Genomic DNA, 17,664 nt, shown 5'->3' with positions numbered 1-17,664 from the left:
AAGATAAATACTTATTAACTGTATATATTTATATTCCTACAGTCATATAAATTGTTTAATTATCTTTCTCTTCAGACCACAGTTCGTTATGTTATTACAAAAAAACGAAGAAGGGCCTGTAGTGTTAATTATAGATAAAAAGTTAAAATAATTATTAAAATAATCGTACAAAATATAATTTATATTTATTATAGACTATAAAAGAGATGAATTTCGTGTTATAAAATATGACACGTTCTTATATCACGTGACGCCAGTATAGTACAGCAAGAAAAAATAACGAATACTTCTCAATGAAGGAATTGAAGTACAGTAAAGCGTTGTTTATTCGAATCAATTGGGGACTGGGGTTCTTCGGATAACTTATTTTTCGGATAACCGATTATGCACGAAAAAATATATTAACCTATCCCGTGTTAAAAGTTTTCTCCGTTGCGTGTCGCTTCGCGTTGAATTTTCGTCGATGTTAAGCCTAACGTAAACTTTTTAAAATAGAAATCGTGGCTATTGTATCGTTAAAAATGATTTCTGTATGTTTTACAAACGAAATAAATACATTGAAAAATATAAAAACAAATAAAAATTATACTTTAGGCGGACTGGAATTCTTTCGGATAACCGACGCTCTACTGTATTCCAATTCTTCCATAATTAGTTGTTATATGTAATCCATTATATATTATTTAACTTTTTTGTGAGTGTTATATTGCTTGTGTTGCTGCCTCTTCTGATCAGAGGAAACACACTAGTTCCTATCTGTTACCTCTGCAGTTAGTTCCATTCATTCGTTATGGAATGGTGTCAGCGCGAATGGGACAACAGTAATTACTGATCTACATATCCACGATTGCATGCTTCAAGTAAAACAAAGGATTCTTCACAGCTACTTGGAAACAACTCTTTATGTAACACAGATCTTAAATGCACACGGCAATTTCAATCACTAATAATTATTAGATTCTCAAATCAATTAATTGCTCATTTACTTATTAATAGCGAGCAGACTGTGAATCAATAATCTAGTAGTTAAATGGATTCATCAATAGAAAGAAGAAATTCTTTAAAAATGCTGGAAGAAATCAGGAGATAAGTACTAAAAACAGATGTTATCTCTCAATAAAGTGAATATTTTTTAACTTTTATCATAATACTCGTAAAGATATTATTTTATTTTTTGAGATACAAAATGAAATTTTACATTATTCATATCACGTAAAATATATTGTTTTATTGTAAATTAAAACATATGCATTTTTATCACATATTTTTTTATTTCAGAAGGAAATGGAATCGAATTACGTATGGAAAATTGCAGGAATCGATGTAAATTTATTTATTTTTAAAAGTTATGTAGAACTATACAATTCAGTTAAAGTTTTATTGATTATTTAGGAGCCTATGTGGATAAACGTGAATCAATCTAACAATCAAATAATTTGGGCACTTCGGTTTTATGTATTTAAAATGCTTCAGGAAAAATTAAAATTTAGGTAAAATTAAACGAGTTTAATATTCTTATAAAAATGAGACTGTAGAACAGATTATCGATTTAATAAAATTACGAAAAATTGAAATTTTTATAGGTATGAAGTCATTCAACCCATGCCAAAAACAGTTCTACAAAGGCATTCGAATGGAAGTTATTATGGAATGATAGCCCAGATAATTAATAAGGTATTTCTAGTTAACCATTTATTTATACTTATAATTATTCATGTTCTATGAATTTGCATATTGTAATTATTTTTCTGATAGGAAGCGGACATGTCCGCTATTCCTCTGTATCTGGAAAAGGATGTCTTCGACTTGGCTGATTATTCTTCGATTACTCATATGACACCGATACATTTTATAATCAAAGAACAGAAATTGAAGCCGAATTGGAAAACCATTTTTAGACCATTTACATTCGAGGTAAACGATAATACAATTCTATAACAACGTGATTTATCTTTTTTTTTTCTATTTGATAATCTTAAATCGTGTTGTGACTCTTCTTTGATTCATAAACACTATGTAGTGTAATAAATTTCCAACATTTGGAGTCCTATCATCTTTATTTAATTTAGTTGATACTAAACTGAATCTGAACTTATCAACGGAATAGAATCAAAATTTCTATCTACATCTTCATTCAGGATATTTCAAAGTACCATATATATTTTTTCAAGAATGTTTCTTCAAAAATGTGAATCTAAGATGTAGTTGTTTTCTGTACACTGTTATGTTTGTTTCAAGACTTGTGTGGTGCAGTAAGTTTGGTTGATAAACTCGTTCATTTTTATTGTACATTTTATTGGTTAGCGTGGTTTTCTAGCTTTAGTGGTCTGTGAATGCATTGCCACAGAAACACCTAGGCTAGGTTGGTACCTCACGTCTGTCGAGGGCATTGCAATAGCTTTGCTCGGGCCGGCGCTGCCTTTGCCACCAAGGGAGACTGTTGCCTATTTTTCTAACGTAAGACTATGCTTAACTCACGACCGCGGATCTTGTTAACTCGAGCGATGTCCGAGCGGTATCACACTTTGATCTGGTTAGTACCATGATAAATATCACCATAGAATATGGGTGTGGTCACTGTTAGTTTCATTTCTCCCCATAGACTTTATTGGCGTGAGTGTTTCTACCAGGAGCTTGTGCTCCAGACTGCATTGCTCTATGGATCAGTAAAATTACTGGGCTCTCCTACCACGACTAGGTAGTGACAACGGGAGAGTTAATAGATTCATCAATTCTTTAATTATTTCTCTTAGATGTATTTAGAAAAAACTTTTTTACAAACGTTGGATGTGAGGTTTTTCAAATATTATCTGTGCAATTGCATTTTTATTCTTTATAACATTTTTTTTACGAAAATCGTTCATTAATACTGCAATGTTTCCTTTATATTCATTGTCGATTTCTTGAGAATTTATTAAAATATTACTTTTTAAAGTAATATAGATTTTAAAGCTATTTTACCCTAAGAACTATTAGGAATTTCATTTGATAATCTGTAAATATTAATTTTTCTTCGTTGATTTAAATACGTAGTTATCACTACAGAAAGATTCTATTCTGCCATCGATTTGGAAGACTTTTTTACACTAAAATTACATTCATGTGTTTTATTCTGTGGTAATTTCAATTATGCTGCTTTATTGCAAGCCGGTTATATTCGCGAATACGTTTTACTAGAAATACTGAGTATTAATAAGTTTTTTAAATTTTTTCTTTTGCTTAATATTAGATTTTCATATTGTGGTAATGATGATGATATCAAATATATCTTTTTTTTCACCACATACATTCTATTTTAAGGCAAATTTTGGTTATTGAATATGTTAGATATAAATTATAATATTGTAAAGTTAATTTTTTTTTAATTTNTTATAATATCGAGACCAGGTCGCTAATTAGTCTGGAAACGGGGGACCTAATTCTTGCATTCTGTGAAAACGGGTAAGATTGGCTATAATGTAATTATCTTAATTTTCACTATCGTTACTTTTTGCCCACAAATAAAAACCCAGCGAAGCGGGTCAATGCAGCTAGTATATATATAAAAAACTATATTACATATAAATGTACGAAGAAATAAAAACCAAGCGAAACGGGTTCTTGCAGCTACTATATCATAAAATATGTTATCAATCATGTAAAATGAAAACAGTAGTGAGAAAGTGTTAAGCAATCTCACGTGAGATCGTAACTTTAGTTTATTAAAGGTAAAAATTATATTTTAATATTTAACTTTTCACATAAGCCGTGGGAGGATCCTGGACTTTCGTCTACCCGCATTTCATGGATTCTCAGAGCCACTGTATAGTAAAAGTAGATAAACAATACACAGTAGACTATGTGTTTATGATTAAATTATAAAAAATCAAAACATTTCTATTCAGAAATATTGATTACCGTTATTTAATTAACTTTACTTTTCTAATAAAGAATACAACCAAATTTAATTTTCCCAACAATATGAAATATGAAAAGATTGCTACCTTTTATATTCATGTTTAAATATTTATTTTAATACATTTGGTTTGTATTATTGTTTCATTTATTTCTGAATTTTATTGTGAAAAGTTATTTTTAGGTTAATAATTAAGGAACTACAGTCTGAATCGATATATTTGAAAACGTTATTTGTGAAAAATACAATAGTGTTCTAACAAAATTTGCAGTACTTTTCAGTACATTCAATAATTAAATTTTTATTCTTGGTGCTTATTTGTCAACTTTATATATTTTCTTTATAGCTATTAAAAGTACCAATTGAGCAGACGATTGATAAATATTCATAAACTTGTTAAATTAAATCGAGTAAATCCAATGTAGTTTTTACTTATTTAATTATCGAATAATCATTATCATCAAACCAACATGTTTCTTTTAAATCTATTAAAAAAAAAAGCAAATAAAGTCTGTTTATGGAATACTTTGTAGTGTACACGCTAAGACAGAGCATTCAAATAAATAATACATCATACTTAATTAAGACGTGATCTTACATAACACATTTCGTGATACATCTTTTCAGAAAAATTTATTTTTCTGATATACAAGACATTTTTCTCTGTTAAAAGCATTGAAAAAAGTAAAATTAAATTTAAATTATTTTAACTGTGACATGGTCACAATGCTGTGCTGCAATTTCGTTCTCGAGATTACGGGCATAAAGCCGGACGGACAACGTACGATAGTGGAAATTTGTAGATCTACAATTTTTTCAAATTGAAGCCCAGAAACCTTCGAATACTTCGAATTCGTGTTCAATCGGTTCATTCGCAGTTCAAGGCTTTACATGCATTTTAAGAAGAATTCCTGTCAGATAGAATAAGAGAAGCGAGATCCGAGTTCCCATCCGCAACATCTTGTGAATAATGTGCCCCAATTATGTGGACACACCTGAAGTTTACACTCCTGATCTACACTATTCTATTAAGCACCCATCACGCGCCTACCTATACTGGAAACGTGTCCGAACCCACAATCAGTACGATTAAAAATAAACACTTTCATTTCTGCAGGACAGAAAGAGTTAAATCAATAAAGCTTGAATTAATTATAAGTAAGGAATGTTTACAAGAAATACGTTTTTACTAATGTTATTTATTATTTTCATCAGGATTTTTCATCACTCGACTGAAATTCCCTGAAGTGTTCTTAGTTTTTATATTACTATGGTTTTACATAATACAATTTATTTATTTAATTGGTTAAAACCGATAGCCTTAACATGATATTTGAATGAAGAGAAACAAGAGATGGCATAAGACGAAATTTGTTAAAAGTTCTTCTTCCTTGTTTCTGTTCTTACAACATATTCAATTATTTATTAGCGTAATTTATATTAGAAAAAACACACGTGCTCTATAGAATAGGTAATTAAATTGAATAAGAATTGATTTTAACGTAACACACCGTATACAATTTATTCTAAATACTAAATCTGGTCGTTACATGCAACAACACGTCACGAATAAGTCCAGAGACAAATCTAATTTTATATTCTGCACCACTACGTCATATCTTCATCGGGAGAAATTACATATTTAGAAGACACTAAAAATTAAAGTGCATAAGCAGAGTATCAAGGTATAAAATTAAATTATATATTTATATAGTATTTTTTATGTATATAAATATTTTATACATAATTATATAGTAAGTCGGGAAAGATTGTTATACTTTTGTTTGCATAAGACTACCTCTCCCAGATTTATATTTTAGAAATCATGACTCGGCATTTGAACCTTGGGTGCGTTGAAGGTAGACACTGTTTGCATTTATATCCATATTCTGGAGGAAAATTATCTAAATACATGTACTTTACGTTAATTACTATCTACCCGAACATATGGGAAGATGAATCAAAGAAAAACTCAATGGAAAAAATAAGTATACATTGATTATTATGGAAAGTATATTAAGTTACAAATATGTTATTTATTTATAATATCAGAAGCGCTCAGCAATTAAATAAAGAGAAACAAAACACCTTTTTTGCCGAGAAATAAGTATAATTGTAAAAAAACAAACGTTTTCAGCCCAATTAATAGATCACGTTCAGGTTGAAAACGAAAATAGAACGTAAATGTTCTATGAATAGAACATAAAAATTTTAAATAAAAAATTTTTACAAGAGAAAAATAACGGAAGAATATATAAAAATTGAAATAAAACAAATAATGAAACAAAAAATAACATAAATCTTCAATGTACTAATTCTGGTTCAAGTTTCTAATAAATTTCTTAACCAAGTACTTCCATGCCGAAGGCAGACTCTCGGCATCCCTCGCATTTAAATGGCCTTCTCCTATCCTAGTTCTGTATATTTCTATCTTCTCCGCCGTCATTGCTAAAGTTTGGGAAGACAGAGGTTTGATGATTGTTGCCTCGTCACATTTTAACTGAGCCTTGGGCTTGCGCCATTTGGAACAAAATCGTTGAATTAGACGCTTTTCTTATGACATATCTATGTTCTTTGAGCCTTACTCTCAAGTTTCTTGTGGTGACGCCAATATAATCTTTTTTAACATCCAGTTGTAAGNTGCCTAACCTATAACCAAAGTCTCCTTTTAATTTGTTTTTTAAAAAAAGCGCTTGACAAACTTGCCCCGCATGCCGAAGTTGCCCAGGTCTCCCCTAAGTAAATTTCGTGAGCGTAGTAGGAACATTACTTAAGGTTCTTTTTACTATGCCCCTTTCATACTTCTTAAGCATTTCTACAATTACACTCTTTCTGTAATTTAGGGTCCGGGCCACCTGCAATACTCTATATATCTCCTTCGCCCTGTCACCGACTCGGTCACAATATAAATAAGCTCTCCTTATTAACGCTCGGAAGGCTGCCATCTTATACCGATATGGGTCCAGGGACTGGGAGAATATATACAATGGGATGTGTATAGGTTTAATATAAACGCTTGTGGACAAATGCCCTTTCATGAACATGTATTAATGTCCAAGAAGTGCACATTCAAGAAACTCTTTTGTTTTAATCTCAATTTAAGTCCATCTTTGTTACCATTGATTCTACTCATAAATTCATGCACCCTACTTTTATTTCTCCATAAGATAAGGATGTCATCCACATACCTGCTGAAATATACGATATCTTGTTTGAAACTATGAAGAACCCTTCTTTCTAGTCTTCTAACAACTAACAACTAATTCACAAAGGATTCCTGAGAAGGGACTTCCCATCGGAACACCTCTTTTTTTTGTCTGTAGACCTGACCAGAAAAGGTGAAGTACGACTCATAGCATACTAGGTTAGCCAGTTATTCTAGCTCGTGGGTGTAAAGAAGCAACTGGGAGTTCATTATGTACAAGAAATCTAATAACGCATCCAAGGAAGACTCAATCATTACTGAAGGATACATGCTCTCATAATCTAAAACTGTCGCCACTTCATCTTCCATTAAAGATATACCTTGTATTTCCTTGACAAAAACAAGAGGATCCTGTGCCACTAAGACTATCAGCATCAAAGTGTGAGGATAAATACTCGTGCAACCTTTTTTCTAATATAAAGGTGGGTCCTCTGCATTTCTCTATAACTGGCCTTAACTCCATTCCGGTCTTGTAAGTCTTAGCGAAAGCAAACAATCTTGGAGTTCCGGGCCTTGGGTTCTGGCATTTCTTGAGAAAAGGTAAAACAGCAAAAAGTCCCTAGAGTTCCAGCTTCCTGGCCCTTCTGTCTAAAAATCCAACTACTTTGTCGCCAACAATTTCACATTCCGTCTTTTTGATGTAATTATGCAACTTCTTGTTATAAGTATGCCTTCTCATGATAACCAAATGCTTAGTCTTGTCTGCTGTTGTCATCACGAGATCATTTATCTTTAACTACTCCTTCGTGAGCCAAATGTCCCTTCTAGTAATATCATCTATCCTGTTCTTCGGCCGGTTGTTAATGACCGCTTTCCATCTAAAGTATTTTCCTTTATTCTTTTTCTAATGCATCCAGTCCAACTATCCCTCTCTCAATCTCTTGTACTGATGTTTCGCAACCACCTTCCTCAGCGGGGACAAAGTTCGGGTTTTTTTCCAGAACCTGCTTAATTTTCATTGGTATTTCTATGTGGTCCATACGTAGAAGGTACTAAGGTTCTTCCTATTATCTCTTCTTACTTGCTTGTGAATAATCCATTTAAACTTTTTCACATGTTGCTTATTGGAATTCCCACAAACAGCTTCTGCCAACTCCACCACCCTTTTATTGATATCAATTAGTTTGGCCGGATCATCATTATATATGGTGTCCTCCAAGCAAATAAGCTGACTCAATATCCCATGCTTTTTGTTTCTGGCTAATGGACTTTTTGAGGCACTCCAAACAGAACCTAATTTTTAGAGAACGGCATTCCGTAGGAATGCTAATTCGGTAAATCGACATGGAATACACCTTATTCTTTAAACATTCTTTTAAAAACTCCAATTTACAACTAGCTTTAACAAGCTTTAACGTCAACTTCCTATATCTCTTGCAAGTTTCCACCGGTGCTGCTATAAAAACAATATCAATAATTGCTGAGCGCTTTTGACGCCATTACTACGAATGCAAACCGAAAGTTACGTCATTTCAATTCAAATATCCTCCACAAATGTATTAGATGATAGGCATAACTCTATTGTTACAGGAAAAGTATGATGTACAGGAAAAAGCCACTACTAATTTGAGGTGAGGAGAGCGTGTCTTTGAAATGAAATAAATTTAATATAAAAATTTCAGCCTAGGACTTTGACCATGTTATAATCCATAATTACTTGTTTACGTATATCTTACCTTTACTTTTAACGTTAAGATAAATACTTATTAACTGTATATATTTATATTCCTACAGTCATATAAATTGTTTAATTATCTTTCTCTTCAGACCACAGTTCGTTATGTTATTACAAAAAAACGAAGAAGGGCCTGTAGTGTTAATTATAGATAAAAAGTTAAAATAATTATTAAGTAAATTTCGTGAGCGTAGTAGGAACATTACTTAAGGTTCTTTTTACTATGCCCCTTTCATACTTCTTAAGCATTTCTACAATTACACTCTTTCTGTAACCTAGGGTCCGGGCCACCTGCAATACTCCATAAATCTCCTTCGCCCTGTCACCGACTCGGTCACAATATAAATAAGCTCTCCTTATTAACGCTCGGAAGGCTGCCATCTTATACCGGGTCCAGGGACTGGGAGGGTATATACAATGGGATGTGTATAGGTTTAATATAAACGCTTGTGGACAAATGCCCTTTCATGAACAGGTATTAATGTCCAAGAAGTGCACATTCAAGAAACTCTTTTGTTTTAATCTCAATTTAAGTCCATCTTTGTTACCATTGATTCTACTCATAAATTCATGCACCCTACTTATATTTCTCCATAAGATAAGGATGTCATCCACATACCTGCTGAAATATACGATATCTTGTTTGAAACTATGAAGAACCCTTCTTTCTAGTCTTCTAACAACTAACAACTAATTCACAAAGGATTCCTGAGAAGGGACTTCCCATCGGAACACCTCTTTTTTGTCTGTAGACCTGACCAGAAAAGGTGAAGTACGACTCATAGCATACTAGGTTAGCCAGTTATTCTAGCTCGTGGGTGTAAAGAAGCAACTGGGAGTTCATTATGTACAAGAAATCTAATAACGCATCCAAGGAAGACTCAATCATTACTGAAGGATACATGCTCTCATAATCTAAAACTGTCGCCACTTCATCTTCCATTAAAGATATACCTTGTATTTCCTTGACAAAAACAAGAGGATCCTGTGCCACTAAGACTATCAGCATCAAAGTGTGAGGATAAATACTCGTCCAACCTTTTTTCTAATATAAAGGTGGGTCCTCTGCATTTCTCTATAACTGGCCTTAACTCCATTCCGGTCTTGTAAGTCTTAGCGAAAGCAAACAATCTTGGAGTTCCGGGCCTTGGGTTCTGGCATTTCTTGAGAAAAGGTAAAACAGCAAAAAGTCCCTAGAGTTCCAGCTTCCTGGCCCTTCTGTCTAAAAATCCAACTACTTTGTCGCCAACAATTTCACATTCCGTCTTTTTGATGTAATTATGCAACTTCTTGTTATAAGTATGCCTTCTCATGATAACCAAATGCTTAGTCTTGTCTGCTGTTGTCATCACGAGATCATTTATCTTTAACTACTCCTTCGTGAGCCAAATGTCCTTTCTAGTAATATCATCTATCCTGTTCTTCGGCCGGTTGTTAATGACCGCTTTCCATCTAAAGTATTTTCCTTTATTCTTTTTCTAATGCATCCAGTCCAACTATCCCTCTCTCAATCTCTTGTACTGATGTTTCGCAACCACCTTCCTCAGCGGGGACAAAGTTCGGGTTTTTTTCCAGAACCTGCTTAATTTTCATTGGTATTTCTATGTGGTCCATACGTAGAAGGTACTAAGGTTCTTCCTATTATCTCTTCTTACTTGCTTGTGAATAATCCATTTAAACTTTTTCACATGTTGCTTATTGGAATTCCCACAAACAGCTTCTGCCAACTCCACCACCCTTTTATTGATATCAATTAGTTTGGCCGGATCATCATTATATATGGTGTCCTCCAAGCAAATAAGCTGACTCAATATCCCATGCTTTTTGTTTCTGGCTAATGGACTTTTTGAGGCACTCCAAACAGAACCTAATTTTTAGAGAACGGCATTCCGTAGGAATGCTAATTCGGTAAATCGACATGGAATACACCTTATTCTTTAAACATTCTTTTAAAAACTCCAATTTACAACTAGCTTTAACAAGCTTTAACGTCAACTTCCTATATCTCTTGCAAGTTTCCACCGGTGCTGCTATAAAAACAATATCAATAATTGCTGAGCGCTTTTGACGCCATTACTACGAATGCAAACCGAAAGTTACGTCATTTCAATTCAAATATCCTCCACAAATGTATTAGATGATAGGCATAACTCTATTGTTACAGGAAAAGTATGATGTACAGGAAAAAGCCACTACTAATTTGAGGTGAGGAGAGCGTGTCTTTGAAATGAAATAAAGTTAATATAAAAATTTCAGCCTAGGACTTTGACCATGTTATAATCCATAATTACTTGTTTACGTATATCTTACCTTTACTTTTAACGTTAAGATAAATACTTATTAACTGTATATATTTATATTCCTACAGTCATATAAATTGTTTAATTATCTTTCTCTTCAGACCACAGTTCGTTATGTTATTACAAAAAAACGAAGAAGGGCCTGTAGTGTTAATTATAGATAAAAAGTTAAAATAATTATTAAAATAATCGTACAAAATATAATTTATATTTATTATAGACTATAAAAGAGATGAATTTCGTGTTATAAAATATGACACGTTCTTATATCACGTGACGCCAGTATAGTACAGCAAGAAAAAATAACGAATACTTCTCAATGAAGGAATTGAAGTACAGTAAAGCGTTGTTTATTCGAATCAATTGGGGACTGGGGTTCTTCGGATAACTTATTTTTCGGATAACCGATTATGCACGAAAAAATATATTAACCTATCCCGTGTTAAAAGTTTTCTCCGTTGCGTGTCGCTTCGCGTTGAATTTTCGTCGATGTTAAGCCTAACGTAAACTTTTTAAAATAGAAATCGTGGCTATTGTATCGTTAAAAATGATTTCTGTATGTTTTACAAACGAAATAAATACATTGAAAAATATAAAAACAAATAAAAATTATACTTTAGGCGGACTGGAATTCTTTCGGATAACCGACGCTCTACTGTATTCCAATTCTTCCATAATTAGTTGTTATATGTAATCCATTATATATTATTTAACTTTTTTGTGAGTGTTATATTGCTTGTGTTGCTGCCTCTTCTGATCAGAGGAAACACACTAGTTCCTATCTGTTACGTCTGCAGTTAGTTCCATTCATTCGTTATGGAATGATGTCAGCGCGAATGGGACAACAGTAATTACTGATCTACATATCCACGATTACATGCTTCAAGTAAAACAAAGGATTCTTCACAGCTACTTGGAAACAACTTTTTCTGTAACACAGATCTTAAATGCACACGGCAATTTCAATCACTAATAATTATTCGATTCTCAAATCAATTAATTGCTCATTTACTTATTAATAGCGAGCAGACTGTGAATCAATAATCTAGTAGTTAAATGGATTCATCAATAAAAAGAAAAAATTCTTTAAAAATGCTGGAAGAAATCAGGAGATAAGTATTAAAACAGATGTTATCTCTCAATAAAGTGAATATTTTTTAACTTTTATCATAATACTCGTAAAAATATTATTTTATTCTTTGAGATACAAAATGAAATTTTACATTATTCATATCACGTAAAATATATTGTTTTATTGTAAATTAAAACATATGCATTTTTATCACATATTTTTTTATTTCAGAAGGAAATGGAATCGAATTACGTATGGAAAATTGCAGGAATCGATGTAAATTTATTTATTTTTAAAAGTTATGTAGAACTATACAATTCAGTTAAAGTTTTATTGATTATTTAGGAGCCTATGTGGATAAACGTGAATCAATCTAACAATCAAATAATTTGGGCACTTCGGTTTTATGTATTTAAAATGCTTCAGGAAAAATTAAAATTTAGGTAAAATTAAACGAGTTTAATATTTTTATAAAAATGAGACTGTAGAACAGATTATCGATTTAATAAAATTACGAAAAATTGAAATTTTTATAGGTATGAAGTCATTCAACCCATGCCAAAAACAGTTCTACAAAGGCATTCGAATGGAAGTTATTATGGAATGATAGCCCAGATAATTAATAAGGTATTTCTAGTTAACCATTTATTTATACTTATAATTATTCACGTTCTATGAATTTGCATATTGTAATTATTTTTCTGATAGGAAGCGGACATGTCCGCTATTCCTCTGTATCTGGAAAAGGATGTCTTCGACTTGGCTGATTATTCTTCGATTACTCATATGACACCGATACATTTTATAATCAAAGAACAGAAATTGAAGCCGAATTGGAAAACCATTTTTAGACCATTTACATTCGAGGTAAACGATAATACAATTCTATAACAACGTGATTTATCTTTTTTTTTTCTATTTGATAATCTTAAATCGTGTTGTGACTCTTCTTTGATTCATAAACACTATGTAGTGTAATAAATTTCCAACATTTGGAGTCCTATCATCTTTATTTAATTTAGTTGATACTAAACTGAATCTGAACTTATCAACGGAATAGAATCAAAATTTCTATCTACATCTTCATTCAGGATATTTCAAAGTACCATATATATTTTTTCAAGAATGTTTCTTCAAAAATGTGAATCTAAGATGTAGTTGTTTTCTGTACACTGTTATGTTTGTTTCAAGACTTGTGTGGTGCAGTAAGTTTGGTTGATAAACTCGTTCATTTTTATTGTACATTTTATTGGTTAGCGTGGTTTTCTAGCTTTAGTGGTCTGTGAATGCATTGCCACAGAAACACCTAGGCTAGGTTGGTACCTCACGTCTGTCGAGGGCATTGCAATAGCTTTGCTCGGGCCGGCGCTGCCTTTGCCACCAAGGGAGACTGTTGCCTATTTTTCTAACGTAAGACTATGCTTAACTCACGACCGCGGATCTTGTTAACTCGAGCGATGTCCGAGCGGTATCACACTTTGATCTGGTTAGTACCATGATAAATATCACCATAGAATATGGGTGTGGTCACTGTTAGTTTCATTTCTCCCCATAGACTTTATTGGCGTGAGTGTTTCTACCAGGAGCTTGTGCTCCAGACTGCATTGCTCTATGGATCAGTAAAATTACTGGGCTCTCCTACCACGACTAGGTAGTGACAACGGGAGAGTTAATAGATTCATCAATTCTTTAATTATTTCTCTTAGATGTATTTAGAAAAAACTTTTTTACAAACGTTGGATGTGAGGTTTTTCAAATATTATCTGTGCAATTGCATTTTTATTCTTTATAACATTTTTTTTACGAAAATCGTTCATTAATACTGCAATGTTTCCTTTATATTCATTGTCGATTTCTTGAGAATTTATTAAAATATTACTTTTTAAAGTAATATAGATTTTAAAGCTATTTTACCCTAAGAACTATTAGGAATTTCATTTGATAATCTGTAAATATTAATTTTTCTTCGTTGATTTAAATACGTAGTTATCACTACAGAAAGATTCTATTCTGCCATCGATTTGGAAGACTTTTTTACACTAAAATTACATTCATGTGTTTTATTCTGTGGTAATTTCAATTATGCTGCTTTATTGCAAGCCGGTTATATTCGCGAATACGTTTTACTAGAAATACTGAGTATTAATAAGTTTTTTAAATTTTTTCTTTTGCTTAATATTAGATTTTCATATTGTGGTAATGATGATGATATCAAATATATCTTTTTTTTCACCACATACATTCTATTTTAAGGCAAATTTTGGTTATTGAATATGTTAGATATAAATTATAATATTGTAAAGTTAATTTTTTTTTAATCTTACAACGAAATTTTTAATATAATACCATATATTAAATAATATATATATATATATATACTTTAAAAATATTATTTCAGGTATGGTTGACAATCTTAATATCGATTGTATTAACTGGGACTATTTTGTCTCATATTATGAAGAGAGCAAATTACTTACATGGATCAAGGAAATATTGGTCAGTAAAAGAAAGCATTTGGCATTTGTTTTCAAATATCACTCTACAAGGTATATTTTATTTTCTTCCATTTTTTAAGCTATAAAATTAATTTTAGAACAAGAACGTACATTTCATTTTGAAATGTTTAGGAATTAATTTAGATCGCATTGTTCAAGTTTCATCAAGGATTATAATCGGAGTTTGGCTGATTACAGTAGTAGTCGTGGGATACGGCTACAGTGGAATTCTGATATCTTTTCTAACTGCTCCGAATTACGAATGGACACCAAGAAATTACCATGAATTAGTTTCTGCAGTAGAAAGTGGCGACTTCTCCTGCGGTATAAATATTCATGCGAAAAACTTGCATTTTAAGGTAATAAGATAATTTCGGATTTATGTGTGATAGATGAAATATAACCGATTAAAGTAGTATAAACGATACTTTCCAAGGCTTAAATATTACTGATTTTCACTTTTCTTCAATATTATCAGATTATCGACAAAATTTATGTTATTTAAATATGAGAATATTATTAAATTGAAGATAATTTATGACGGAACTAAACTTTTTTATTGTGAAAATATGATATTTTCTAACAATTTTGGGCATATTTGTGCAATATTTATTTCTTAGCAATGAATTCTTAGAAAATAGCATTATAAACTAGCAATCGACCAGTTCCAAATATTTTAAAGGGAAAAGAATAGATTTTGCCAATTCGCATATTGCTAAATTCGGAGTATTAAAGTCTAGCAACGAGTTGCGTAACTTTTCCGGTTATTATGAGATTTAATTTTACATATAATATTTGTATCAATAACAAGTTATCACTTTCTATCTCTACATTCCCTTTCTCTTTCAAAGCAAAAATATAATTACCTTAATGTTATTTACATACATGCTACTACGTCAAAATTCGTTCCTTCATTTTCAACCCGTACTGAGATATAAAGGGAAATGGACGACCAGACACAGACATATTCACGGTTTTTTTCCAGTTTTTTTTTGGTTCAGGAGGTTTCAAAAGATGGAAATTTGCAAAAACCTCGGAGAATAAAATTTAACACGATGCCTATTATTTCCTTTCTTATGTTTATATAACAGCCGGAAAAGTAACAAAAGATACACAACATTTACCAGAAAGAACAACTGCAGATGCTTTTTTAAAACGTTTTATTTTTAAAAACATTTTACGTCTAAATTATCCACGGAAAGTGAACTCAGGAAAATAAGTTCGGCCTCATTGCACAATTCTAAGTAGCTAGAAAATTTTAACGTTGAAAGAAAACATTGCAGACTGAAATTCATCGAACAGATACTCAGGCTGTTGGTAAATGCCAAGGGCTGAACTGGACCTTGTTAATTACAGACGTCCACATTGCAAACACTGAATAATTGTCTTCGTGTAAAATTGAGAGATGTGTATCTATCACTCAAACAGTTTCTCGTGTGCTGGATGATTTTAAGATTTTTACAGTGTTGCAGGTTTCTTCCTTAATTTCAAAAGTTTAGAGCATATTTGAAGTTGAAGCCGAAACTTTACCGTATGTTGAAGCGAGCATAGAAACTGTGCAGCAATGACTCTAAAACGACATCAGGTAGAAAAAAGCTTTTTTCTGTTTTAAAACTTCTAATTACTTATATTGTCACTTTTTTCGTCTGTTCGTCTGACTGTTATTCCTCAATCGGGAAAACTTAGTGAGATAGGAAAACATCGAAAATACATATAAAATCATTAGGGAAGGGAAACCATTATTAACTTTAAAAAACTTTCGTTGCAAACCGAAAGTCATATTATTTCAATTCAAAAATTTCGAATTTATTAAATTTTAATTGAATTTAAATTAACTTTTACAGGAAAATGAATCTGGAATGTGGAAAACGTTGGGCGATCATATTAATCGAAAAGACAATTACTTGACTGTAAAGAATTCTATCGAAAAAATAAATAGCGGTCGTTTCGCGTTAATAGAAAGTATTGGTATGATAAACAAGATCATCAGAAAAGAACTGGATGGAAAAATAATTATAAGTGAGGACGTGCTTTCAACGTATTCTGTGGGCTATGTCCTAAGAAAAAACTTTTTGTATAAGAAAAACATTAATAAAGCGTACGGTTAATTCATCTTACTTTGTTAATAAAAATATTACATTCTTTGTAAATTCATTTTTAAATTAATTGTTTATTTATTTGCAGCATACGTCGTTTCCAAGAAAGTGGAATAATTGATTTCCTTAAAAGGAAAGAAGAAACAATTCCGATATATGAAATGGACAATGTTGCACCATTAAACTGCAATGAACTCTTAGGGAGTTTTATTCTTCTCATTACAGGTTATGTATTGTCTATGATTTGCTTTGTCAGAGAATTAGTCGTGAGAAAGTTAAAACCGATTTCAACACTACATTAGATGAGCATTCATAAGTACTTTGCAAGTCCTGTGCTATCACTGATAATTAAATATTTCACTTTGTTTATCTTTATCTTTTCACTGAAGCTATAGTATTACATACTTTTCTTATGGATATGAGTAATCAAATTAAGGAAAATAAATTTTGACAGCAATTAATTATTTTCTATTAATTTGTACAGAAAAATATTCCGAATGATACTGGAAGGTGGAATAAGATAGAAGAAAGAGGCAAGGCAAATATACGCTGCATTTCACAAAATTAAGTGCTGTAACTTAGTAATAAATACCGCAACCAAACCTTTACACTAGCAAAATTTACATGGAGATAATACAACTGTTTTTCCAGTACTCATCATCTCTGTCTTTCGCAGCTGGACAGTTGGGTATTGATATAATTTCTTAGTTTTTAAAACGGTCGAATGTAAATAGTGTATTAATTTGAATTCTTAGATTATTTCTATCAACAGAGAATTGTTTTACGTTTAGGCGATTTTGTAAAGATTTCATTAATACCATTGATGAATAATACCATTGATACCAAAGATTTCATTGATACCATGCAAATCTTTCAAACGGGATATTAGAAAAAATGGGGAAGTGTTATGTATAACAAGTCGGATT

The 17,664-nt window shown here is 31.7% G+C and overlaps 1 protein-coding gene across 1 annotated transcript; it reads left to right on the top strand.

Annotated features, from left to right (window-relative positions):
* Nucleotides 1-1,464: 1,464 nt before the first annotated feature.
* Nucleotides 1,465-17,004, top strand: LOC111614964 (glutamate receptor ionotropic, kainate 5-like; the record flags this gene model as incomplete). The annotated part of the gene is made up of 10 exons (XM_023356334.1): nucleotides 1,465-1,490; nucleotides 1,584-1,674; nucleotides 1,756-1,914; nucleotides 11,801-11,922; nucleotides 12,684-12,774; nucleotides 12,856-13,014; nucleotides 14,546-14,693; nucleotides 14,775-15,001; nucleotides 16,487-16,740; nucleotides 16,827-17,004. Coding segments are annotated over exons 1-10 (1,455 nt in total), but the record flags the coding sequence as incomplete, so codon positions are not given.
* Nucleotides 17,005-17,664: the final 660 nt, after the last annotated feature.

This window comes from Centruroides sculpturatus, unplaced genomic scaffold (genome assembly GCF_000671375.1).
Source record: "Centruroides sculpturatus isolate CEXI.00-Female unplaced genomic scaffold, Cexi_2.0 scaffold2019, whole genome shotgun sequence".
NCBI lineage: Eukaryota > Metazoa > Arthropoda > Arachnida > Scorpiones > Buthidae > Centruroides > Centruroides sculpturatus.
This window is presented reverse-complemented; position numbering and strand designations above follow the sequence as displayed.